At 42.6% G+C, this 26,542-nt stretch overlaps 2 protein-coding genes across 3 annotated transcripts in view; one reads left to right on the forward strand and one right to left on the reverse strand.

Moving 5' to 3' along the window:
* The window catches only part of dtnbp1b (dystrobrevin binding protein 1b), a 29,615-nt gene extending 15,163 nt beyond the window's left edge, over positions 1–14,452 (forward strand). Inside the window, exons 2-4 of one of the 2 annotated variants that reach the window (XM_072447833.1) lie at positions 10,227–10,394; positions 12,761–12,904; positions 13,538–14,452. In XM_072447833.1, the coding sequence (XP_072303934.1) occupies positions 10,227–10,394; positions 12,761–12,904; positions 13,538–13,845 (620 nt within the window). In that variant the 3' untranslated portion in view covers positions 13,846–14,452. The remainder of the gene's footprint in view (positions 1–10,226; positions 10,395–12,760; positions 12,905–13,537) is intronic. The other variant, XM_072447834.1, reaches the window with a different exon arrangement.
* A 69-nt stretch (positions 14,453–14,521) lies between these two features.
* jarid2b (jumonji and AT-rich interaction domain containing 2b) overlaps positions 14,522–26,542 on the reverse strand; it is a 102,180-nt gene continuing 90,159 nt past the window's right edge. The window contains exons 7-18 of the mRNA XM_072447830.1: positions 21,103–22,552; positions 20,177–20,715; positions 19,438–19,530; positions 19,191–19,309; positions 19,045–19,115; positions 18,850–18,964; positions 18,675–18,780; positions 18,399–18,581; positions 17,785–17,915; positions 17,500–17,686; positions 17,224–17,331; positions 14,522–16,738 (exon numbers count right to left, since the gene is read on the reverse strand). Of these exons, the coding sequence (XP_072303931.1) occupies positions 16,511–16,738; positions 17,224–17,331; positions 17,500–17,686; positions 17,785–17,915; positions 18,399–18,581; positions 18,675–18,780; positions 18,850–18,964; positions 19,045–19,115; positions 19,191–19,309; positions 19,438–19,530; positions 20,177–20,715; positions 21,103–22,552 (3,330 nt within the window). The 3' untranslated portion in view covers positions 14,522–16,510. The remainder of the gene's footprint in view (positions 16,739–17,223; positions 17,332–17,499; positions 17,687–17,784; positions 17,916–18,398; positions 18,582–18,674; positions 18,781–18,849; positions 18,965–19,044; positions 19,116–19,190; positions 19,310–19,437; positions 19,531–20,176; positions 20,716–21,102; positions 22,553–26,542) is intronic.

A 26,542-nucleotide genomic window follows, 5' to 3' on the forward strand; every position in this document is an offset into this window, starting at 1 on the left:
AAAAGGTATTACTCAAAAATCAACATGAAGTTCAATGACAGAAAGGACTCACTATTGTCACTACATGTGTACTTTTAAATACTTGAGTAAATGTTTGCCCCTGTATTTGTAACAACTGTAACAGTACCATACTTCTTCTTTTCCCGCTCAAATAAGACTAAACCAGACTAAATCCTGTGTTCAGTCAGACACCTTCACGTGTGCCACACGCTGATCCAACATTCACCTCAGCTCTTGGACGTATGAAATATTGATCAAAGGCAGCGTGTTATGTACTTTGTGAGGCAGGTAAAGTCTTTTAAACTGAAAAATACTGTGAAAAGCATTGAAGTATTGATACTGAAATAAGTACAGAAATGGGACATAATTGGACCTCAGGGTGATATGACATTCATGGCTTTTTTTTGTGTTGAACATTACATTCTGAGAGTTTTTTATATCATTGAGGTGTCGAAATCAGTATCTAACCTTTTCCACAGTATCGTAATCAAGTTTGAGATTTCAATTGCATGACAACAGTAGAAAATATGTCAGAAAAGGCTTTCACAACAGTAACTTTATCTCAGGCTCACTTAAACCACTTAAACATTGTATCTTTGAGTCAGACATTTGTTGTAAGCACAGATGTGTAAACCTAAACTGCGGTTTTGGGATTTCTTGGTTCTGTGTGACTTTTTAACTAGAAAACGTTGTGATTTCCCAGCCGTAATACGCCTGCACTCGACTTGGATTTTCTGCTGTGAAACTGTGATAATTTTGAAATGTTCTTGTGAAATAAATATCACTCCAATGTCATAAAAACTTGAAACACTGACAACTGAAGCCAATATATTTCAGGAAACAAAACTTTGTCGCAGCTTTTACAATATAAAAAAGTGCTTTAAATGTGCCACTTTTCAGGCATTTTGCGTTCTGAGCAGTAAAGGTGAAGAGCTTCCTTGAAATTCTCTTGAGAATCCATCTTGTTTGGCTCCCGCTGATTCGTTTGCATCCGCACTGGTGATGAACGAGCCAATCACACGACATTTAGGGCCCGCAGGCTTGACTGGAACCAATCACAGAGCAGCGCTGTGGTTTTAGACGGATGCCAAAACAAACATGGCTGTACTTTATGGCCTATTTTAGTGTAAATATGGATTATGTGTTTTTTCCTCAAACGTGCACACAATGGTGGAGGAGAAAGAGGATTTAACACAATTTAGACTTTTCTGCTTCTTCTGCTGATGCTTCAGTCAAACAGTGTGAAGCTTTTGGTGAAATCCTCCCCAGATTGATTGAAGAACTCCGTTTAGAATGAGACACAGATCAATCCGCCCTGAGCCAGGTTAGAGCGCGACTGAAGCTGTGAGTATTCCATTGTTGGAGTTTCTCCTGTTAAGCTTCGATGCACGTTCCTCTGTCTCCCTCATCTGTTTTCCGCCGCCGTTTTTTGTACAAGGAGCATCTATTTGGGGCTGAGGTTATGCACCGGTGTGATGATGTAAGGCGGTTTTGTGCTGAGAGCAGAAAACAGAGGATTCCTACATAATGCATCAAAGCTCGTGTGAATGTGGAGCCCAAACTAGTCCCATTTGATCCCAGAGACTAATGCTGAGGCTGCAAATGTCCTTCAGTTGATCAGGTTTTCCAGGCTGGATGTGCCTTTTCCCAAGTGAAGTTCACCAGATTTGCAAATGAGTGACTAACGCGCAGTGATTTAGGCCGTTCTTTTGGCTTATCAGCACGAGGAAAGCTCCCAACAAGGCAAGCAATTAACCTCCTCACCTCCTCATGCTCCGTCTGTCACAAGGTTTTTACTGGTTTAACCATTTCCACATGTCTCAGTCCAAAGCAACGATGAAGGATTCTTTCAAGCCAAAAACAACAAATAAGACACAGAGAAGAAGCCTTAGTATAGTCCTAATTATGGAGTCTGGTCGAAAGTCTATCAAAATTGTAATTAGTCAAGTCCAAATGTGATTTTCCATTCGTTTCTTCCCTGCAGCCAGAAGTATGTACTATATTTAGACTGAAAGCAGAAAGAGCACACACTCCTTCACAAAGGCAAAGTTGAACAGGTGATCTTCTAGTTCAAGGGTAAATGCTAGAGTGACAGCTAAAACTAACTGCCTCTGATTTTCCTGTTTAGCTGAAGGTCAAACTTTGATCCAACATACGAAAATCCCTGAAGATTCGTCAAATCCAAACCACATCATTTCCAAATAAAATCCAAACCTGACAATATCATCAAACTCTCAATGTTACTTCGTGGCATATTTTACCAAATAAAACAATCCAAACAAGCTCTTCAAATTCAAAATGTCCTCAAAACGTTCCAAAGACTCACTGGACTTTTAAACCCACTTAATCTACACTTGACACATTCGTTACCAGGCAGAGGACGTCAGTCAAACTTTCTGCAGAACTGAAGCTTGTTCCTGTGGGCAGCTGTTGGCAAACGTCTCAAAAACGCTGCCGAACAGATTGTGCGAAATGGAACGTTGGACAAGACGCTCGGGCGCCAGGAGACGATTTCTCCATGTATTACTTTTGACACTGTGCGCTCTGCTCGTGTCAAACGGCCTCCAGAGACACAGTCTAAAACCCCCACACACCACGTGTCCTCTGACCTGCAGATTCTCATGTGACGTTTCCACGCAGATGCTCGTGTGAACCTGTCTGCCGTGCGTTTGCGACGTACACTTGAATACAAGCGTCAGGAAAGGCCAGATGCCTCGGAGTAGGACATGTTTTGAGCTCAGCTGGCAGAGGGAAGCACAAAGCTAGCTAAAAATATAATGATGTATCAGCTCAGCGCTCACGAGTCGGCAGCTTTAGGCTATTCACTCACAACGTTTAGACACACAAACACGCTAAAGATGCAGCTGCAGACGCCGCTTCGAGGCAACGCTGGCTCTCAATTTACAGCTTTATTGCGGAAGCTATTTAAACTAAAGCCATAACTTCTTATCTGCTCTGCTTATTTACAAAAATGAATATACTGCTGGCGTATTTAGTGTTTATTATTATTAAACACTGAATGAATGCATTTTGGTTGGTCAGAAATGGGAGTGATAACAATGTGGTTGGGCATCTGGTGTACAACCTTGGTCAATATGCAAATGAATAGATGAGCCACAGCGTGAATGCAAATGAGTTGCCGTGGTGACCTCAAAAAGGACGCTCAAAGGTGTTGCCAAAGAGTGAATATGTCAACTCGGATTATTGGACTGGTAACTTCTTTTTAAAGGTGCACTACATCACTTTTCTGCTTGTCTCCATGAAAATATGTGTGCGTTGCCTCTAATGTTTTACAGTGTAGCATCAAACAGCTGTCTCTATGGCGACAAACAGATGGTCAGTGCACTCACAGTACGATGCATGGTTTTCAAGTGGAGCTGGGCCATATATCACAGATCACACATTTAGATAATATCATGAAAGAAATGTTTCATTTGAATATCAAGCATATTTTTTTAATGATGTATATATATATTCTGTTATTATTGCCCATCGAGGTAACTGCTGTTGTGATTTTGGCCGTTACAAAAATGTATTGAATTGAAAAAAAATTTAAAAGTTTAAAAATAAAAATGAAAAAAGTTATGTTGTAAACTGTCCAATAAGGCGAGATATTTCTGCACAGCTGTAATTGAAATAAAGAAAAGCAAGTGAGCACGCGAAAGAGATGAAAAGACAGATGAAGTTGAGTGGCATAATCTTAGAAGAGAAACATCACAAAACCATCTGCTTTGCTTTCAGGATCAGGTTCTGTGACATTGTCAAACATGGACAATGACATTCGGGATAGTGTTGATTAAATTACTATAAATAACATTATAAAACCAATTTGAACACAACATTTACGTTTTCCAGTGCACTTCTTTACACACTCATCAGCCTCATGTGTGTGTGTGTGTGTGTGTGTGCGACTGCAGCCGTACAGTAAACGTTCAGTGGAGCGTGTGACCTTCTCTAACACTGATGTACAGTGTAACGTGAGCATCGGTCAGCTGGAGGCTTCACACACCACGGTCACATGCTCTGCCTGAGACGGCCTCCTGCCACTCTCTGCCCAGGTGACCTTCAACTCTCCAACATATAATGGCTCCATCTCTCACTGCGCTCTGGAGGGCCCTTCACCTCACGTGTTACAATGTGTATATGATGCACAAGCTGTGTTTATGTCAGCGGTTTATGGAAGGAATGATCCATTAAGTGATGCTGAATGTGGTTGTGTGATGTATTATGTGCATGTCAACAATCTGTGCTTTTTTATAGTTCAGTGAGGTTTGTTTGTTTGTTTGTTTGTATCTGACAGTTTCAACTCACATTCTTCCTCAGAGTGTCAAGTGTTGTTGTTGCTGTGTCATGTGCTGTTACGTAGTCTTGCAACCGTTAGAGGCAGGACAACAGCGCCATCTGCAGTCCGACCTCTTCAGGACAGTATCCCAGGCGTGTGAGAGTAGAAAGACCCCCGTGTCTCGGTTTATAGTCCCGTGGGCATGTTTCTGTACGTCAGCTGCCTCCTTAATCCAGCCATGATGTCCGTTTTGTTTGTCGTCTTCTGTCCCGATGATATTCGCTCCATCCCAATCCAAAATGTGGTTCTCTCTTTCACAACGATCAGAAATGGTAGATTTGAGTTGTTCTTGTTCGGCTTTGTTTTGTTGTCGTGCACAGCTTTGCCCTTTTGACCAAACATGGTCGCTGCAGGAGGCAATTGAAACACAGGAACTTGCCCACAGGACTGTAAACCGGGGCGAGGGGGCTTTTTCATTCCCCCACACCTGGGATACTGTCCTGATGAAACTGGACTGCAAGAACCTGTGTTTATCAGCTGTCACGACACATCACGGCAACATCTCATGACACTGACGATTGCGAGACGGTGCTTTGCGGTTGTAGGTTTGGCGATTGTGGTTGACAGGAGTCAGAGGAGAAGGGAACATTTCGTAGATGATTCTAAACGAGTGATGAGAATGGACAGTTTATGAACGAGAGCGACGACGACAGGGTTCGGACACGTGCAGAGGATGAGAAGTCAGTACTTTGACAGGAAGAGTTGAGTTGCTGAGCAGGAAGTCCAGAGAAAGGAGATTTTGACTGTTCAGAAGGAGGACAGAAAGTTATTTGGTGTGAGAATAAAAGGAAAGAGTCACTGTGCCAAGTTGCAACTCGTGAAAGACGAGGCAAGAGAAGAAGCTGCTGTCAATCATTTGCTGATATTTCAGTTTTGACTTTACTTAATGTGTAAAAGACTTGCACAAGACGGGTAAAGATGGAAGTTAAGTGACAATGTTTTCTCTTTGTTGTAGGCTGTTCAATCCTAGTTGCCTGGTTACGAGTGTAGTTAACAAAATTGGTTAATGTGTGTTTAGAGCCCACTCAAATTGGAAAATGGTTACTGTTTCACTCAGAGCAGCTTCATGTGGGAGTGCTCATGTCCTACACAGTCAACACTAAATACAAATGTCCATAACAATTCTGCAAACCTTCACTAAAGCATTAGCCCTCACTATTGAGCTGATTTTGGTTCAGAGTTACATCCATTTGGCCAAAAAAAGAATTCTTGGGGGAAAATAAAGTAAAAAAGAATATTGTAAACATAATTAATCACATTTAAACAATGTCCAAAGCCCATCAATGTGTCGCTAATGCAAACAAATGTAAAATTAAAAGGTTTAATAACTGTTTCTGGCCATTTGATAGATCCAGACTGCCCAAAATCTGCACCGACTATAAGAATAAAAACACATGAACACCTTTATTTTGTTATGAACTGTCAAGATCTGCCACTTGACTGAAGTAAAACTCACTGAAGAAGCACATTTGTGTTCAGCTTTTCAATGTGAAAACCCTGAACGTCATTGTCTGCTGTGGAGAAGGTTGAGATCTTTTCAGTGAATATCCTTTGTGTTTATGTACAAAGCCGGCAGAAAACTTTCCCCTTGATATAATATTCCACCTGAACATAAACATACAACATAAACTTCACATTGCGCCGTTTACAAGTTTCCTCCAGAGCCTGCCGAGTCTGTACACCCAGCACTTATTACGTAACCCACATTATGTTAAAATGTGACAAAATGTGCACTTTTTTTGCCTGTATATTTATGTTGGCAGAAACCTGAGCAGTGCAGAGAAGCGGCGAGCCAGACTGAATCTAAAAATACCACGGGTGAGTGAGCAGGGCTTAGGATGAGGAAGAGGAGGAAGAGGCTGTCTTCACTGTCACTGTTTGAAATGTTAGATCTTCATAAGAAAACAAATCCATCAGAAGACCAGACGGCTAATTTAAAGTGACGGCACAAAGCAGGGAGATTTATGTCAGATGCTTAGTGAAGGGAGTGATGCAAAGTGTCTGTAACGACACGGTAATGAGTTTGGGTGTGAAGTGTTTCCTGTTTGAAGGCGTAATGATAAAGTATAGTGTGACCAGTGCATGTGAGCGCACAATGAAGCCTGTGGAGAAGCGCTAAAGGACAACTTACATAAGCCACGTCCTGCAGCCACTGAAGCCACTGAAGCCGGCCTGAGCACTACATCTCAGCTAAAGTCCATCAAAGAGCTAAAGGATATTTTCACTAATGCGAGTGCAGTAGAAATTATCCTGATTTGAGTAGTTGTAGAAAGAAACATTCAAGATATACCATTTTATGTTGGTTTTGCTCAATTAGGTGTTAAAAAAACACCATAAATTGTTACATTATGGATGTCGAGATTATTAGATTAATCGTCAATCGGGTTTTAGAACAACAACAAAAAATTGTAATTAAGTCTTTCTAATTCACTCTTTAGTCCAGCAAATTGCATCTTAAAGTAAATACCTTTTGTATCTGGCTATTTTTCATCATTCAGAAAGTTTGAGTTTGTAAAGTTGGATTCAAACTTGAGGAACAGTGTTAGAAAATGAGAGTTTCACTGTTGTTTGGTCACGATCTCAGTAATCATAAATAATCGTTAAATTGTGGTGTTTTTTCTCACCGTAACAATCGTAACATTAACATTTGATGTCGTGAGATCCCTGGTTAGTATTGTGTCATGTACTTGCTTCAACATTACTATGAACATGTCGAGTCTGCTCCGAGAACACGGCCTTGACTTACAAAACCCACACAATGAACATACAATATTACTCCAGCCATGATGAAGTTTACAATAGTCTATAGCTTTACCATACTTTTTGTTAGCTCAAACATTTAGCACTGTATTATCACACTTTCCATCTTACCATAAAAAAATAGAATAGAATAAAATAAAATAGAATAAAATAAAATAAAATAGAATAAAATAGAATAAAATAGAATAAAATAGAATAAAATAGAATAAAATAGAATAAAATAGAATAAAATAAAATAGAATAAAATAAAATAGAATAGAATAGAATAGAATAGAATAGAATAGAATAGAATAGAATAAAATAAAATAAAATAGAATAGAAATAAAAATAAAAATAAAATAAGTATAGGATAGGAGCTGAGGGGAGGGGAGGGGAGGAGAGGAGAGGAGAGGAGATGAGACTATACAAAGGCGAGTTGCTTGTAGCTGTTGCATATTTTCCATCAATACCAATATAATTAAACCCATACGGAAGAGCCAAGTGCGTTTGACAGTGTGATTTTCTCCTGCAAGGACCAGGCTTTACAAAATCTCTCCTTTCAGCTGCAGCTACTCAACTCTTCAAAACGCTCTTCACATAAAAGGAAAGTGAATCAGACACTAGCACTACCGGTACATCGCGACATGAAAGTGAGTCAATTGTGCTTGATAGTGTCCTTTGCTATACCTATGTCTGCAGGTGCATAACATACAGTAGCTTACATGATTCTATAGGCGCATGTGTCTGTGGTGTTGAAAATAGCTGTGAGTAATTGGTGGAGAATGTCTGGCCCAATATTGATCCGTCTACTCTTAATAGCCAGAATAAAATTATCCCACAGTGTTTACAGCGGGTTAGATTTCACCTGGGGTTTGGACACACATTACGACACTTTTAACACATTGATTCTAAGCAATGGGCCATTTTGGTTGTTCAAAATGAAAAGAGCCGCTTTTGTTTGAGTCTGTGACGTTCTGTTCTAGTCATTTCTCTTCCTTCCATGTGTAATTAAATGTCGTGTTTCAGGATTTAATTTGACAACGTGCGTCATGTTGTGACTAATTTAATGTGATAGTGTATGAATCATCAGCGGATGTAGCTGCAAGTTAAGGTTTTTGTACGCGTTCTCATTATTTGTTTAAAAAAAAGATGTAAATGTGAACAGAAAATAAACGTACAAATCTTTTCATGAGGTTTTTGTGAGGTTTGTGGATTGAAATATGTGAAGATTTGAACATATTCTGTCAACATTTTGCATTTGCTCATACGACTTTTTACCAGTTTTCCATTGCTCTTAATGTTGAATACAATTTGAGCCGGAGGAGAAACAGGAAAACCAGCACAGAATCAGGTTTGTATTCGCACCGTGCTCTCGAGTGTCTTGTAAAGGGCAAAATGTTGTACTTAGCCACCATACATACTTGCTTAATCCAAGCTGAATATGTGCAAATACTAAAAATAATCCCCTTTAGCTACAGCTGCACGTGTGAGGAGGAGGAGGATGGTGAAGAAGAGCAGCAGCTATAAGAAAGGACACACTAGAGACACTATGCCAGGTTCAAGTGAAATGTAAATGATGGTGAATATGTGATTTGATTGTGGTTCAACCTCTTTCCGCCTCTTTGCTAAATGTAAGATGTAAAGATGTAAGATCGCACTCTCCGTTTTAATGGCAGAAAGAAGCAAAGGTGTGAAGTCGGTGGCAAATGTTGTGCGATTGTCTCGAGCAGATAACTGCAGCGTTAGCACAGTTTTGAACGTTCTGTGTAGTGTTAAATCGATTCGCTGATACTAAATTATACTAAAAGAAGACGCTTAAGCTGCTCAATGGTGGGGTGGTTAAATCAGAGATAACGTTATGGAAATGTGGGTTTGAGGACGTGGGTTTTCAGGGATTTATGGTTAATGAGAATCAAGTATCAAACCTTTTTCTTAGTATCAGAATTGAGTTTAAAATTTCAGTATTGTGACAAGTGTGTATTTAAAACAAGAGCCACTTGAGGCTTGACCACAAATGTAACTTTATATCTCAGGAGTATATACAGTATAGTCTAGAACTGGAGATAGTGTGCTCAACGATTCATTTTGATTAATGTAGTTTAGGAAAGCAAATATTAAAAGTTCATATTCTCAACCATCAGTCGCACTGCAGAGTAACAAGATCAAAAGACAGGAGCTATAGTCCTATCATTACAGCTGAACCTCTGCCCCCTGCTTTTTCCTCTTCCCATCCTCTCACGAAGCTTAACATCATGAACATTGCTCCCTCGGGCTTTCGTCTAACAGCAGAACATACATACACACCTCCCCACAGCGAGCAGACAGCCAGGTCCAACCAGAAAAGCGGCCTGATGGGCGAGACGGCCAATTCGATAAAGGAGATAAATTGACCAGGCTGGAGAAGATGACAGAGAGAGCTGGTGTTTTCCAATTCTCAAGGGGGCTATGTGCAGCGAGACCTTACTGTTCACCTGTTTATGTGTGTTTGGGTGTGCGCGCGCGTCCGCTCGGGAGCACCCCCCAGGGTTTACTCTCTTATCTGGAGGCTGAAGTCTGAGACGGCAGTGGAGGGAAGACAGAGAGAAGGGTATTGATTTTAAGAGAGGCGATGGGGAGTGGTGCTGGAGTGGTCTGAGTGTAGCACTAAAAAGGGGTTGGAAGGTGTCTGGTTTGAGGACCACAGGATCTCATCTCTGCATTTCAGGCGATGAGGTCGCTGCATCGGACTGTTGTGGCGAAGAAGGAGCTGAGTCGAAAGACAAAGCTCCCGATTTACCGGTCAATCTACGTTCCTGCCCTCACCTATGGTCATGAGCTTTGGGTAATGACCAAAATGACACGATCGCAGATACAGGTGGTCGAAATGAGTCTCCTCCGCCGGGTGGCTGGGTGCTCCCTTAGAGGTGAGGAGGTCAGTCACACGGGAGGAGCTCGGAGTAGAGCCGCTGCTCCTTCAACAACTCCTGACAGGTTTCCCCAGCAACATTGAATGATGTGGATCAAATGCCAAGGACAAATTTCCCTACTGGGACAATAAAGTATAGACCTTACAAAATCTTACTTTAAATGTCTAAAGTCATGAAATAGTAAAGCAATATTTAAAAAAAAAAAAAATATCTTTCAAATATGTACAATGTGTTTGCAGTGGAGCTGGAGGCTGACCAGGCACAGAGGGTCCCAGGGGCGGAGCCAGGTGGAGTCCCGCCCACTCAGGTTAAACTCAAAGAGAGGCAGAAGTTCTTCGAGGAAGCGTTCCAGCAGGACATGGAGCAGTATCTGTCCACAGGCTACTTACAGATCGCAGAGAGGAGAGGTGAGGTCCACAGTTTAGTCATGAAGGTCGTCTCTATCTTAGAAACACACGGCAGAGCAGAGGAGACACACCAACCACAGGGATCTGCCTTTCTGCACACACATCCTCTCCTGCCTTAATCCTGTGGAAACGGCTTATTAGTGCAGCAGACGGGTAAAGATTAATAGATGGACTTATTTGATCTGTGTGGCGTTTCTAAGAGTCGCCAGAGGAGGTCTGCAGCATCCACAGCTCATTATCCACCTCCAATCTAATGCAGTGTGTTTAGAATTAGACTTCTCACTTCAAATTATGTCATTCACACTGCAGCCGTCTCTGCACAAATATGCATCCCCATTAGCTGCATTATTTCTTTATTATTACGAGATCCATTAACTGTAAACAATACCAACCTTAAAGTATTAAGCCTGGGTGATATACTGATATGTTTGAGCAAGATACACATTTGGCCATATAGAAAATATCAAGATAATTGAATGCTGTGTTAATGCTGGGTGGTTTTATCATCTCTCTGCGCTTTACTTCCCTCCAGCTGGAGCCTGTCACTGCTGTTCTCTGTCTAAAACCACCTACTTCTTCTAGACAGATATTTCTACATCAAATCAGCTTCCCGGGCTTAGGGGAAGATATGTTTTTGTCCATATCCCTCAGCCCTCTAATGGATCTGATGTGGATCTGCATAGCATATACAAATTATCATATTATATAAAAAGGAAGTAAGACAAGAAAGAATCCACGTTGTGTTTAAAGAACCCGTCCAGTCAGATTTGTCCTCTTCCTCCAGTGGACGGTCACTGCAGGGGAGCTTTTGGACAAGGTCAAGGACGGCAAAAGGAAAACTGGATGAGAGATGCACATCTACAACGTTCAATACTATTCTTATCTTGTGTGGAGAGATATTTTCATTCCAGTCAGCGAAGTGAACACTTAGTTCTGAGTTTGTGGTGCACATGAGGACAGGCTGTGCACAGAGAGGTCATCGGCAGGTTTAGGTCTAAAATGAGGGTCGCCTGGTCCTGCTAGAATTAAGCTTTATTTATGTATGAAACCACCATTTTGTTACACTATATACAACTGTTGAATTGTTTAATTAACATGAGGTTTGTACTAGGATGTGCATAACATATAATCTTTGATATTATTACATGTCTTTGGCTAAATTACATGTTTCAACTTATGGACAAAAGTTATGACATATTTGTGTGGTGTTGATGGGAAGTAACCCTCCCATATTGTGTCTTTTCTGTCTTTTTTCTTTTCTCTACTGCTCTTCTACCCTTTTTATGCTGCCCTTCTCTGCTCTCCTCATTTCCTTGAGGTATGGTAGCCAATGGCATCCCTCCTCACTGCTCTCTGCCAACCAGTCATCTTGCTTCGTCCTGTCCCGTGCCCCGCCCCTCTTGCCCCGCTCCCCCGCTCCATTATTCCCACAGTGCACTGGCTTGTGACGCATGCGCCACATTGTGATTCCAGGACTCATGATTAACACCTTAATAACACAGTAATAACATTGTAATAAACACTATAGCTGAAAGTGAATGTGACAGGTGTTCATGTTTTCTCATTATCATTTTGTTTGATGATATTGGACTTATGGTAAATATTCATCGTTTTACATAAGTCACATTGCCGTTTGAGAAGAAAAACGTAAACATTAAAGGTGAAAATAGGAAGTAGAACTGAACTGAAAACAGGAAGTTCTAAAATTGAATCCGATCTACGTCATCAATAAGTGAAGTATTATTATTTGTCAAATCATAACTATTGTGGAATTTATATATGGTTTTGTCTTTTGTTTAGAGTATGGTTGCTAGGTAACAGCTATAGAATTACCTTTATCTACTCATCATCTGCTGCGTTATGTCCAGTCAGGAAGCAATATTATAAACATCATTGTCAAACTGGGGAATAATAGCAACACTTTACTAGGATCTTAAATAGAACCATGTTAGCTGTGTGTGTCAAACCTGTCATATGCACTCTGAGCTGTAATAGTCGGACTTTCCCGGTTTTTGGTCTTGTTTCCCCCGTTTGAATGGAACAACCTGACTTTGCATTGGGAATGTTTATGAAATGACTAAATGTAATGCCTGGATTTTGAGTACCATTTTAAGTACTACTAAATATGTTCATAATTTAGCCCTGATGATGGTAAGACCAAAGACTGAGTCAGGAATCATATAGTTGAATATCTCCGGGCATGAACACTAAATACTTACCGCAGTAAATGTAGTAATGGCCACATACATGCTCCATGTGCTTCTGCTTACACAGCTCCTCCTGGGCTCAGACTCTAGTCACTGTTGTCGTGTCGTTTTATATACTAACTGTGATGTTAATACTGTGTTGTGCTGTGGAACACTCAGAGCCAATAGGAAGCATGTCGTCCATGGAGGTGAACGTGGACATGCTGGAGCAGATGGACCTGATGGACATGTCTGACCACGAGGCTCTGGACGTGTTTCTGCACTCGGGGGGAGAAGACAACAGCGCTGCCTCACCAGTGGCAGGTACAGCTGCCACATAGATGATACCATGTGCTCATACCATGGTGGTGGTGAACATTGAATAGGAACATTGAACAGTGAATTTAATATTCACTCATTTTACCCAATACAAAAGAGTGTTCTGCCCAGTGTTCACATCAGTCCTATTTTTGTTCTAATAGGACAATAATGGGACCTATTGTTTTGATGAGATCAGGATGGTCATTTTCAAAAGTGTACATGTTTCCTCGATGTACTCACTCTTAACTGGCTTCTTCTAAAGAAAGAGATTGTGGATTAGGCTGACTCAGTTTTCTCCATTACTCCATTCATTACTTAAATTAAAGCTCAGTAGGTTTATACTGTAGCTGAATGTTATCAAAGTGTAAGAGAATGATAGTCTTGTGATTTTTTGTCCGATGGCCACACATTTTGTCTCCTTTAAACATCGAGACATTTGGCGATTACCATTGTATTCTACTTTATCCAACAGTTTCTTCCTTTTATCTATCAGTGCCTTGAACTCAATTACAATTTGTACAGACACTCTTTACCGCTTGCCATGCTTATGAACTTGCACCGTTTATGATGTTGGAGCACATCCACTGCAGTCCTGGCATCTGCTGTGTTAAACCTTCTCCCCGTGTATGTGCTCAGGTCCTGACGTGGAGTCCTTCACCACAGAGATCAGCCTGCAGGTGCCCACACAAGCCGAGCTGCGTCACAAGCTCTGCTCGCTCTCCTCCACCTGCACCGACTCGGCCAGTCAGGACACGGAGGCGGGCGAGGAGGACGAGGAGGATGAAGAGGAGCAGGACGGGGGCAGCAGCAGGAGACCCCCTGTGGTGGTGACACTGGACGATGAAGACGTGCTCCCCGATATGTCGCTGATGGACCGGGACGATCACCATGACAACCAGAGCAGCAGTAGTAAAGACTGTACAGGCAGCAGGCCGAAAGTTTGAGATTTATAATGGACTAAACAGCTGCCAAATACACAACACACACACATTACACACACACATTCACACACGTCCACATGACCATCAGGAGGAGTTAAATTATAACTTTTTGTGGGGCCAACTTTAGATGAATTTTAGGCGCCATTCATCCAGAATAAGTCACTTTAAATACGGTACATTGGTTAAAAACCTAAAACCCATTTGTACATTTTTCATACTTGAAAAAGGAAGTTCTGTTAACCAAATCCTGTCGTTAGCCGTGTCCTGAAGTACAGACTGACAGGGATCACGCTCCTTTACCAAACGGACCAAACTCCTGTTGAGACTGTTGAACAAGGCCAAGGCCGCCTCTCCCATGTGTGACATGACTGCAATGACCCCTGACCCCAGTTTCCTCCATGCAGTCCTTAACTTGATAGTAAATGTTTTTAAAAATAATCTAAATACTGAAGAATGGCGTGCGGAGGACTTTTGGATCTGTGTGCTGAAAGAACTTTTGTTTGGGAGATGTTTCATCAGTGAATATAAATGATTAGATTTCATGTTTTTGGATTGAAAAATAATGAAAAGCAATAGTGTTTTACTGAGAGTAAATTACTTTTAAAGTGGAGTGGTGCGTGTTTTCTTTCAGCAGTACCGGTAATTGAGATGAACTGTTAATCAAAGAGACACAAGAAGAAGCAGAAGAATGACAGTGAATTGTCAGTCAGTTTTTATTAAACCTTAAGTACAAACTCCAAAAGTAAAAAACTGTCAAATATAACCAACATGAGTCTTTCCAAAATGGAGGGAAAGGCCGAGAGCCGGCACTAATAAATAAAGTCACCAGAGACCCCACTGTGAGTAGTTGATATTGTAGAAAATGGAAGGAACAGAAACGTGATCAGAACAAACAAAAGGATTTATCAGAATAAAATATATTGTAAGGCGATAAAAACTTGACAACCACTTTTTTATGCTGAAAACACCTGACTTGGTTTATCATTAAATAGACCTAAAACAGTTCAGTCTTCTGCATGGGACAACAACCAACAAACGGGATTATAGGATTTCCTTGACAGTCACCACTGGCAAGCTCAGTGCAACATGAGTAGCTACTACATTTGTGTGGAATTTTCAGTAATGAAAATGTAAAATCCTTTTTTTTCTCAACTCTTCATCACTTTTTCCCTTTTCTTTAAAAAAGTAAAGCTAAACAAATAAAACTAGAATGGGGGCAGTCATTGGCTACTTAATTTCTTCTTTCTTAGTGATAAGCAGCACTTCAATTTTTTATACACGTTTACCAGAGCAACCCTGTAAGCTTTAACTCACACGGATGAAGAAAGGGAAATGTAAGGCTTTTTCTTCATCAAGCACTCTCTTCAAAACTCTCCTTCTGTTCTTTCTTACCCCAGGAAAAGGCTCAAGTATTTAAAGACATTTACAGGATTATGTACATGATGTTTTGTTTGTGGTGGACTGTTCTTTGTTCTAAAATCACTCATAATAAATCTGGAGAAGGGAAACAATGTTAAAAACAAAAACAAGAAGCAAAAACAAGAAAAAAATGGATTTGATATTTCACATTTTACACTCTTGTCTAGTGGCTCTACTCGAGATAACACATCAGATCAAAGGCAAAAAACACCAAATAATATAATAATATAATAATTCATGTTTACTGGTACAGATGAAACAAGAGGACTGGAAGAATGGAATGTTAACACGATTGCACATCTAGAATCAGAAACGCCTGAAAGCCTTTCTGCCCTGTGGGACGGGAGCATGGCGGCCTTAATCCACTACGATTAGCCGCTAGCAGGCGCCTACTCCCAGATTTTAACTTGAGTTGTTATACAGTAATTATAACCAACAGCACCATTAAGTATGGATCTCCTCGCTACACATCAGGCACAGTTTCACTCACAAGCGAAGGAGGGTCCCTCCACACAAACAGGAAGTAAGGTGAACTCCACCTCGGCCCCCTTCACATCCTCCACTCAACAGAAAAAAAAATAAAAAATACACAGAAAATATTTCGCAAAAAACAAAACTAGCAAATGCTAACAATACAAAATAGAAAAAAAAAACAATAGCCAAACAATAAAACCAACAGTCTGTCTTTCAAGTTTTTACCTTGCGTCAACAAGCCTCCACTTTTTACCATGGGAGATGCATCAAGGACAAATAAAAGCAATAAAGGACTTCTCTTCCTCAAACGAGGACAAAAAGAAACCTTGGGTGACTACGTAATGTCACTTTCAGAAACAAGTGGAATTAATGGCCTCCTTGTCTGTAGTCCCATTTTCACAGTAAAGTGATGAGAAGGAGACGCCAGGAGGGAGGGCTGCGATGCAAGAACAAGGGCTCCCATGGAACCCTTTTCAGTGGGATTGACGTCCACCTGAGGTCTTCGTGTGAACTTATTAATGCTTGTGATGCTAATAAAACTAATTTTAGGGTTTGGGAAAATCTAAAAACATCAAGAATAAAACTTCTTTCACACTAGTGCAAAAAGACATCTTGCTTTAAATTTTTTCTACAAACAAAGCTGTCAGACTAAAAGGACAAGGGCGTCTCTTGGAGGGATAGTGACACAGAAAGCCTCAAAACAACAGGTTTAAATGTGTGATGATTGATAATGATCCTGTATTCTGCCACAAACAAAGGGTGGAGGTGGTAGCTCTCAGGACACAGCTGCTGCTTTGGGCAGGTGGCTGGACGACAGGCGGGCCAAGGACACCTCCACAGTGGCACGCTTCCGGGGTCCACGCTTGGCCGGTGACGCTTTGGCAGGACTCAAGCCGTTACAGGGGTCACCCACTCCCACGCCGGTGACCACTAGATTAGCAGCACCACCACTTTTCAACAGAGCCCGGCCACAGACCTGGTTCACCAGACTGTTGATTTGCTCCTGTGGGGAAGACGAACAGATACAGTCAACATCTCAACATCACAACAGCGGGTGTCTGTTGTCAATGTGACAAACGCTTGTTGCTACAGTCCGGTTTAGTTTGAGTTTGGGCAAGGTTTAGGTTTAGTTGGAGCAAGTCAACACAGTAACAGGTTCCACACATGGCTAACCTGCTCTGGACCGGTGTATGAATGAGACGGTGACTGCAGTAGTGCGTTTACAGCATCATGTAAGTTTATTAATAGCACTGTCCCCACCAAATAAAATATAACAGTAATACAATACAAATCAAGATAAGAAGATGTATTAATATATTCACAAAACCCTATATTCTAGGCCAATCAGTGCTTGAAAAGTGCAAAAATGTTGTTTAGGAAATCAGACAATGCCAAACATGAATACTATAAGCACTTGTCACCCTCTTGTGGGCAAAGGAGGAAGTGCATGCTGAGTTACACTTGTGAGAAGCAGAAGAGTCTGCTTACCTCATCATATCGGTACATCATCTTAAGGCCTCTGCAGGACTTGTACTTCTCCACATAACGCAGAGCACACTCCAGGCAGAAGACCACATTCTCCGTTTCCTGGACCACCTGGACCCAACAAATACACATCCATGATAAATCAATCCTCAGGCTATTTTAAGGACACTAAGAGGAAAGTTAGAATGTAGTACACGGCAATATGAGCTAAAAAATCCACAATGTATATATTTTATATATAAAGAGTCTATATTGTAAAACAGCCCGATATGAACTCACCATGGACAGGTAGCAGAGATGCTGGCAGATCTGGCAGCGTCTCTCAGAGGACTCCAGTGCTAGCCACTTGCCGCGGGGTTTCTTGCGGGCCTCGCTGGGCCCCAGGCTGCTGTCATGGGTGCCATAGCGGGCTGAAGACAGTAGACCTGCCTGGTAGAGTTCCTGCCGTTGGCGCATCTCTATATTCCTGTATGACATGAATGATACTCTTGATATAGAGCAGATCTGAGAGCTTCTTCTATCCATGGTCTCATGTTATGAATATTATGAACAAGAGTGCTATACCTGAGGTCTTTGAGAAGGGCGGAGATGGTGGATAGGAGAAGGCCATTGTCCCTCTTAGATTCCGCTGTGGCGATCTGATACAGTAGCTTCTCCATGGAGAAGGGTTTGGCTATACGACGGCACTTCAGGTCCTGTGCACAAGAACACTTTTATTATTGTCATGAATTAAAGGTCTTCACTACAGTAAAAGGTTAAATTAGGTCAACCACCAGGGTCAAAACCTCACTGTCCTCAAAAGTGGTAGTTTACACTGTAAAGATTGATTGTTCAATCAAAATTTATATTTTCTTTTTACATTTCAAACAGCCTTATTTTCTGCAGAGTACACTGTATGATGGCCACATGACCTTGGGGGACAAACAAAATTCTCTGGTCATGAATATGTGGACATTACAACCATCTACACAAGTACATCAGTAATGACAGCAGGGTTCAATTTCCTCTCCTCTATTAAGGCCATAATGAGGTCCAAACATCTGAACTCTCCCTCTTAAGCTTCAGCTCAGTTGATTATGGGATAATGCCGTTTCCTCTCATCTGCAGCTTCTTCCATTACAGTTTGGACTGCACCAGCCACATTGTTGAAGCACTGACATTTAGTAATGAGGCCTGACCTTTGCAGCCTGGTAGCCCAGGTTCATCCAGTGTGGCGTTGCAAAGTAGACCGTCTCTGACACGCTGTATCCGCAGCACACTTTAGAGACAAAAGCACCAGGGAAGCAGACTACAAACTGACCACTCCTCTGGACTGTACGGTAAACCTTGATGCCTTCACGGCAAAGCACCTCTGGAGATATCTGCGACCAAACACGTGTGTTAATCACAACTATCAATTATAAATACAAGTATACATATACATATAAAAGTCACAACTGCATTGAGGCACTGACCATTATGTTCTTCTCCAGCATTTCTAATCCGGGAGTGCCATTGGCCTTAAGCAGTGTATGGACCACATTGTCCAGCTTTGCCTTTTCCTCAGCAGGGATAGAATACCTGGGAAACAACATGTGTTAGATGCAGCCTAAATTATCCTTAAAAAATAAATAAGTAGCTCTCACTTACCAAATGCAATCAGCACCAGTGTGTAAGTAATCAATATATGGAAGGCGGTTTTGGTCTTGAGACCAGCATGAGGTAGAAAAAACCATGCCAATGTTTAGCCAGGGAATGGTCACCCCTATGGACCAAGAACAAAAGAATCATCTAAAAGATTCTAACAGCAGTAGAAACTTAACTCATTTGTGGCATAAGTCTTACCTGGCACAGCACCAAGATGTCTCAGAATGGATCCCGAATTATTAGGGAGAACAGTGAGGTTCCATCCGTGTCTAAGATCAAACAATCACATACTTGAATACATCTTCACCTCAGGCAGATTTGATTAAAAGGAACAGAATGCTTACTTGGAAAATGGCTCTGACTTTCCAGTGGGAAAACCACTCCCGTGTGTACTGGTGTCCACCTTCCCACAATGCACTGCCACATGACTGTCCCTTTGCTCGACTAGCCGCCAGTACTCTTGCTGCAGGAGACAATAACCATGTGAGATGAGTGGACAAGAGTCTAACATAGGTCATTGTACTACTAAATACATCATGTGTAAATATTAAATGTAAATGTTATGCAGTATTGAGAGTTTGGGCCACTGACCTCAACATCAGCAGCTCCCGGCTCCTTGTTAAAGCACATGGTCATAGTGTTCCGGGCTATCCTGAAGAAGTTAGTCAACGACACAGATTTCCCCTGCAACAAAAGATACTCTCTTGATAAACCTCAAAAGGTATGTAGACACACGGCATTACACTCAAATATATATAGGACCATCTACAGGATGCTTTTGTCAGTTTAGATGACGTCTTTGGTTTCTAAGTCACTTTGAAAGAGACCATAAATCCCCCCACTCCCCCCAATATCACAAAAGTCCTTTTATTCTGAAAGTTGAGCAAAACACTGTGACTACTTTCAATATTATCTTATCTTTTTTTTTAAAAGGCGGCATATTAAAGATGGATAGAGCCAATTACACACAGTACTCCTCAGTAGAGTGAAATAAAACCTCCTGGTGTGTTGTATTTAGAAAAGGCAGTCTCTCTCGGCTGCTCAGGCCTCTTCACAGGCTGGACAATACCACACAGGGCAGCAGATATAGTTTCCAGGGGAAATAAATGGGATCAAGGTGGAGTTTGTATAAGTGTGTGAGGGCCAGTTTGTTTTCCAGAAGGGGGATGCACAGGAGCTTACAAAACAAAAAGGACTTATAGAAGGGAATGTACCAAATCAGGCAGCATATTCTCTGCCCACCATTAAAGAGAGCCAGAGCACACATGCAGCGGAGCAACCCAGCACATACACTGACGACATTATGCCACATGTTATTAAGGAGCCTTACCTTGTTGATACACTTGTGCTGGTCACTGACGAGCCCCTCCTGCTCCTCCGCCCGCTCGTCCCCGTGCTGCTTGTCTTCTTTGCCTTGTTTTTCCTGAGTGAAGAGTCGGCGCCGGCCCACTTTGACCTGAGCCTCCAGCTCCTTCAGAGGGTGATACACTCCGTTGGTGCGAGGGTGTGCTGCCCCGCCCACCAGGCCGCCCACCAGCCCGTTCTTGGGCTCATAGCGGGGCAGAGCCAGAGTGCTGGGAGCAGAGGAGTCCGAGAAGCCCTCCAGAGGGCCTTTGCGCAACTCTAGCCCCTTCTTCTCCTGCACCACCTCAGCCTGCAGCTGGAGGCGCTCCTCTGGAGTCAGGGAGTCGTAGGACAGCAGGTACTGGAGATAGGCCTCCTGCAGCTTAGCCAGGCGGTCCTGTGCCGACTTAGGGATACGTAACAGGTCGGCCAGCTTGGTCCATTTCTTTAGGTCCATCACTTGCTGCATGCCGCCCATGTCATTGATAAGCTGGAAAAATCGAGCCAAGTCCACTTCACATCCACCTACAGAATAAAACAGAGCACTTTTGACAGTGGATCTATCATTTACAGGTCAAAATAAACTTATTTCAATCATTTCTATTTTCTACTTAATTCATGCTGATATTCTAACTAAACATACTAAGTATACGCCAAAACTAACGAAAAGATATTCCTGTATTGTCCACACATGGGGAAATTCCATTTTTTGAAACGCAGGTAGATACAGAGGAAAAGGACAGATAACTTATAGGAAGTTTAAAAAACACTCTTAATAGAAGAACTCTTATAAACAAAAGTAATAAAAGAACTCTTTATATATATATATATATATATATATATATATATATATATATTAAAAAAAAGTATAGAACTATGAACATGCATTCTAAGAGTGACAGTCTGACTCACCTATGACAGGCGGCTCCTCCATACTGATGCCCTGAGATATGAGGTGTTTGCGGATGCAGGCCAGGCGTTGGACATTGGGACCCCAACGCCGTCCCAGCATGTGGACCCTCTGCACCTGGGTGACAAAACGCATCTCCTCGCTCAGTTTACACTCAGGTCTCCAGTCAGGAGGGGGCACTATGCGGCACATGCCGGCCCCCTCGGCCTGTTCCCGAACCGCGTCCAGGTACACCAGCGGGTCCTGAAACTCGCGCTGGGCCGGTCTGAAAATGGGGGCCTGTCCCAGCTCTGACCACCCATCCGCTGTGCTCCGCTGCCTTTCCCACTCCTTCTCCTGATCACGCTCCTTCTGCCGCATCAGCTCCTTCTCACGGTCCCACTCCTTGTCCCGGTCTGGCTGTGGTCCTGTCGCCTTGAGTGGGCCATTCATGAGCAGCGGGGAGGTGGGGGCACTGGAGGGGCACTGGGAGTCTGAGGTAGTGCTGAGGTTCTGGGGCTGATTGTGACTGGAGGGAAAAGATGAGCTGGAGTTCCGGTTGTAGGACCGGCTCAGCTGCTGCTGGGCTTGGCGGATGAGCATGAGCTTACCGGCGGAGGCCCGCTTGGGCCGCTGGTTTAGCACCTCTGTATTGGTTGTCGGTGTAGTGGGAGAGGTGTGTTTTGGGGATGGGCTCTGTTTATTAGGTGTACTCTGTTTCGGAGGTGTAGGTTTTACCGGTGGAGGTTCGGAAGATTCAGGGGGGTCAGGGGAGCTTTGTGAAGGAGTTGCTTCTTTTATATGTCCATTAGTGAGCGGTGTGGTGGGGCAAACAGTGGGCGTGACAGCTTTCTCCTGATGGACCACCTTTTTACTGCTGCTGCGCGTCTCCAGAGACGTGGCCTGAAGTTTGACCTTTTTGCCCTCTATGACGGGAGACTTGGGTCCGGTCTCAATAGCGTGTAGGACCACTTCCAGGCGCCGCTTGGAGTTTCGCAGCCCCTCTCGTCCAGCACATTCCACCTGGCTCTGCTGGGACAGTTTTTGGCTGTCCTCCTTGGACAGCGTGTTGTGTCGCTGGCCGTTCAGTCGACCATTGAGACGGGTACTGGCGTTGTGCAGCCCGTTTGATAATAGCACCTGTTTTCGTGTTTTTGCATTACTGAGAGGGGCTGGTGCGGCTGCTTTCCCTGAGTGGGCCAGCGTGGGGCTGGCTGCTGGCTGGCTGTGCTGATTGTGATTGTTCGCTGACGATGCCGGTGAGGCGTTGCTGTGTTTGCTGCTGTGGCTGAGTTTGGTTTTCTTGCCCAGTTCTCTCTGTTTGGCTTTGGTGTAGGTGACGTGGCCCTTAGACACGGTGGCTGTGTACTTCTTCACAGTTTTAGACGGCAGTCGGAAGTCACGGCTCTTTTTGGCACCACCACCAACAACTTGTGCTGATCCGGTCCGTGTCAGCCCGTTAAGTTTAGTGACCTGCAAAAATGAAAAATACAGTTTTAAGTGCAATCAATATTCAGTGTCCAATCGGGTCAAAGAAGTGGTGTGAGCAACAATAAAATAAATGTTATTAAATATAGTTAAAATGTGTTTTTTTTTTTTTTACATTCAGACTTGAATACTTAAACGTTGTGTTTTTATAAACCGTCCAAGCGAAATAAACCGATAAAGAAAAACCAAAACCACTACATCCAAAGATAAAAATTGGGTTGGAAAAGATCAAGCCCGTGTGTTTCCATGAAGCAGCATGTCGGGCCTGTCCTGTGGTTGACGCTGGCAGATGGCTGGACAGTATGAGGGAGGTGGGGTCAGTGGAATTAAATCTCATCCAGGCACATAAAAACAGGCCTTTATTTGCTTTGGGGTTGGTTAGGGGCTATAATTACATTTGTGTTCTATAAATAAAAGGCCCGTGAGTGGGCTTATGGAGCAGACAGAGCCAGAGGCCCAGTTGAAGATCAGAGACTCATACAGTGGTGTCTGGTTCCAGGGCTGGCTCCGTCTGCGGCTGTGGGAACTCTGCCTCGGTGGGACACTTTTCCAGCACTTTAAAATTCAGGGTCAAACGAGTCTCTGCTGTGTTACGTCTTTGTCAATCATGTATCTTGAGTATTAGGAAAGATTCATATATTACAAAAAAGTAAACATGTGTAATATTATTTGAGGTGTAGTTACTAGGGACAAAAAATAGTTTGAAGAATAAACAGAGTAACTGTATGCTCAGAGATGATTTGTTATAAGAGCAGACCACAGGATAATGTTTTTACAATTGTGACCACTAAACCAATGTCCTTTCTATAAGTGCAGTACTAAAAAAAATAACTTAAATGAAAAATTATGAAAGTGAAAAAATATAGTTATTAAAATCGGTTAAAAGCAGGAAGAGCAATCAAGCTCAACTGTTGGCACTAACAAAAATTGCAATCAACAGACAACTAGGTCAGAGCACCTACAAAACAGCAGCTCAGGCGCTTGTATAGAGCCAAGAATGTGAATATGCAGGTGCTCTTTCTCTTTGTGTAAATGCAGAGCAGCAGGAAGTACAACGTGCCGAGGAGGAGACGCAGACAGACAGACTCGATGAAGTTATCAATCACATCCCGGGCGCCACCGCAGTGAGATGACAGCAGGGCCATTGACAGGTTGGACCTTTGAAGGCCTCTCATGTCACGTACAGAGCCTGTGTGTGTGTGTGTGTGTGTGTGTGTGTGTGTCCAAATGTATTGTATTGTGTTCAGCTCAGGTGGTGGGACACTCAGACAAAGAACAGCCCATTAAAAGATAAGGGGGGACAGAAACCTAACCCCACCACCGTCAATCATTGCCACCTTCTTAATCCAGCACACTTCTGTTCACAATGGAAATACACAGGGGGCCAATAGAGAGAAAATAGTTGATGAATAGAATAGACGGCACTGCACAATCACTTAAAGGTGCGCTATGTAACTTTTCTCGTGGACGCAGAGGGTTGCAGTTCAAATCTGTGGAGAGGTGACCCCACTCACAGTAATACTTGTTTTTCCAATACATTTTTTTTTAATCTTATTTTACTTTTTTTTATATACAAAATGTCAAAATTGAATAACAGACATAATAGATCCGTTAAATGCCATACTGTGGAACACAACTTGGTAAAGCAATAAAATCTCCATGGAGACAAACGTGTAGCGGACCCTCACCACAAGAAATTAACATAGTGCACTTTTATGCAGATTAAAAACAATATTTTAAAAAGGGCTTTAGAATATAGATAAACTTTGAGAATTAGAACTAAAGGACACACAAACTAAACGTTTCATAATCTGCAGTAAAAGACACAAATTCTTACGTTTCAATCAATACAGAGAGACGTAAATGCAAGTGCTGCTGTAGTGGAAACTGAAGGAGCAATGGACCAGATAACTAACTGCTATATTTGGCAGGACAGTTTGCTGACATGGCTCGATATTTGAGCTGCTGTCGTCCCTGCATCTGCCACACGAGGACTCTGTTCACTGGAGATGGAAACAGTCAGCGCATGTCCCCCTCTGACTCCTGAGTTATTTGTTATGGCGGAATATAGGACAGGAAGAGAGATAAGTAAAGGGAAGGCGAAGAACAAGTGGTGGCGCAAGAACAAGAAAGAAACAGAACACGCATTTGACAGTCAGTTATGAGTTTGGACTGACGGCGTAATAACAATAGTGAGGGAAAAGGAGGACAATGAGGAACGGGAAAAACTAGAGCACATTGGCAGACAGCGGAGTGGAGTGGATTTCGGTCACACGTGAGGAGGGAGAGGGGAGAGGGGAGAGGGAAGGAGGGGGCTGAGGAAGAGGTGGGAGGGTCCTAATGACATCATGTGTTGCTATAGCCCAGCTGAGGTCTGGCAGGAAGACTTTAACAACAACATCTGCAGCAGAGAAAAGATTAGCAAGAGGATAAACGATGAGGTTTAACTATTCAAACTGCACAGGGGAACACGGGATTAGATCTGCTAACTTGGATTTCACCAACAATACAGAAAGGACAAACCAAATGGGTTCAATAAAAGTACTAAGCTCAGCAGACGCGCTGGAAGCACTGACCAGACCATACAGTGTTGTTAACGTGTATAAAATGTTCTTTGTTTTGATTTGATAAAGTGTGCTCTGTGTTTTCTCTGGACTGTGACCGTGTAAAAGTTCCTATGTCAGTCTCCACTGGTGTAAGAGCAGTTCCTCCAGAAGAGTCAGGAGGGTCATTTACAATGCGGCACCTCAGTGTTGAGGCATAAATCTGGTTTAAGCCTTCACTGCTCTCCTCCATCTGATTATGGAGAGTACAGCCTTGAGCAGGTTGACTCTCATAAAGCAGAGAAAGGTCAGCACAGCCTTGCCCAATTTTTAGATTCACAGTTGAACTTGCTAAAAGAAGCATCAAAATATGAAAACTCTTGACTTGTTTTTGATTTGTAAAAAACGACAGCTAGTGCTATATGATCTGTAAGTCCCAACTCAGTGTGCTATAACTCACTAGTGTTACTTAAGGTTTATTTTGTAAGGTTTAATGAAAATATATCTAAGGATGCAGGATACTTTGCTGATACAGGCCAAAATTTAATTAAGGTGACGAGAATCACAGCAAATTAAATTATGATAATGCATTTACCCTTTCGGTATTCCTCACAAGACCTTTTGTTGGTTTTACAATTACATAATCACTTAACCTTTCTAAGGCTTAGCCTGTATTTTCACAGTTGGTCGTGTGTGTGTCTTCCTAACGCACATATTGTTCATGCTAATTGGACAGAGAGAGCGAGGATGGGGAAAGAGCTCTAATCCTTCCAAATGACTGGAGCCATGTTGTCAAGGGCAGGATCTGTCTGTCTGACACAAGAAGAAGAGAGGGAGAGAGTGAAGCATGAAGGGAAATTGAGTGAAAAAGACAGAGCTGTGAATGTACAGGTGTAATGACGCCAGGCTGAGGAAGAATAAAAAGAGTCATGCCGTGTGCCAACTGTGAATGGAAAAGAAGAAAAAGCCTCAAGTTTGTCTTGGCAGCAGTGGCTCTCATTGAGATTCATTGCTAGATTTAGTGGACAATCCAAACCACTTTGAAACGCAGGGGCACGCGCCTGACTCTGCATCGCCGCCGCCACATTACGACAACAAACAACTGCAAAAGAGAAGAAGGCAGACACACACACACACACACACACCTTTGAAAAACAACACTTTTGATTAGCCAATACGAGTCTCTTTCCACTGAAGTTGTACCGCTGGCCATCTCCACCTCGCACATTCAAAGGGGTTCCTTGAAACCTGCTAAATGCCAGGGAGAGAGGAGGAGAGAGACAGGCTTTCACGGCTCAACTAAATATAGCTGCAGTCTCGGCAGGCCAAAACACAATCATTACTCTCCCAGGCACAATGCACAGAGGCAACGGAGGCAACAGGACACGAGCGTAACGAGGAGCCACTAAGAGCTGCGCAGAGGATGTGGCAA

Source organism: Eucyclogobius newberryi, unplaced genomic scaffold, assembly GCF_026437365.1.
Source record: "Eucyclogobius newberryi isolate DKJ021-1_F unplaced genomic scaffold, fEucNew1.0.hap1 SCAF_16, whole genome shotgun sequence".
Classification (NCBI taxonomy): domain Eukaryota; kingdom Metazoa; phylum Chordata; class Actinopteri; order Gobiiformes; family Gobiidae; genus Eucyclogobius; species Eucyclogobius newberryi.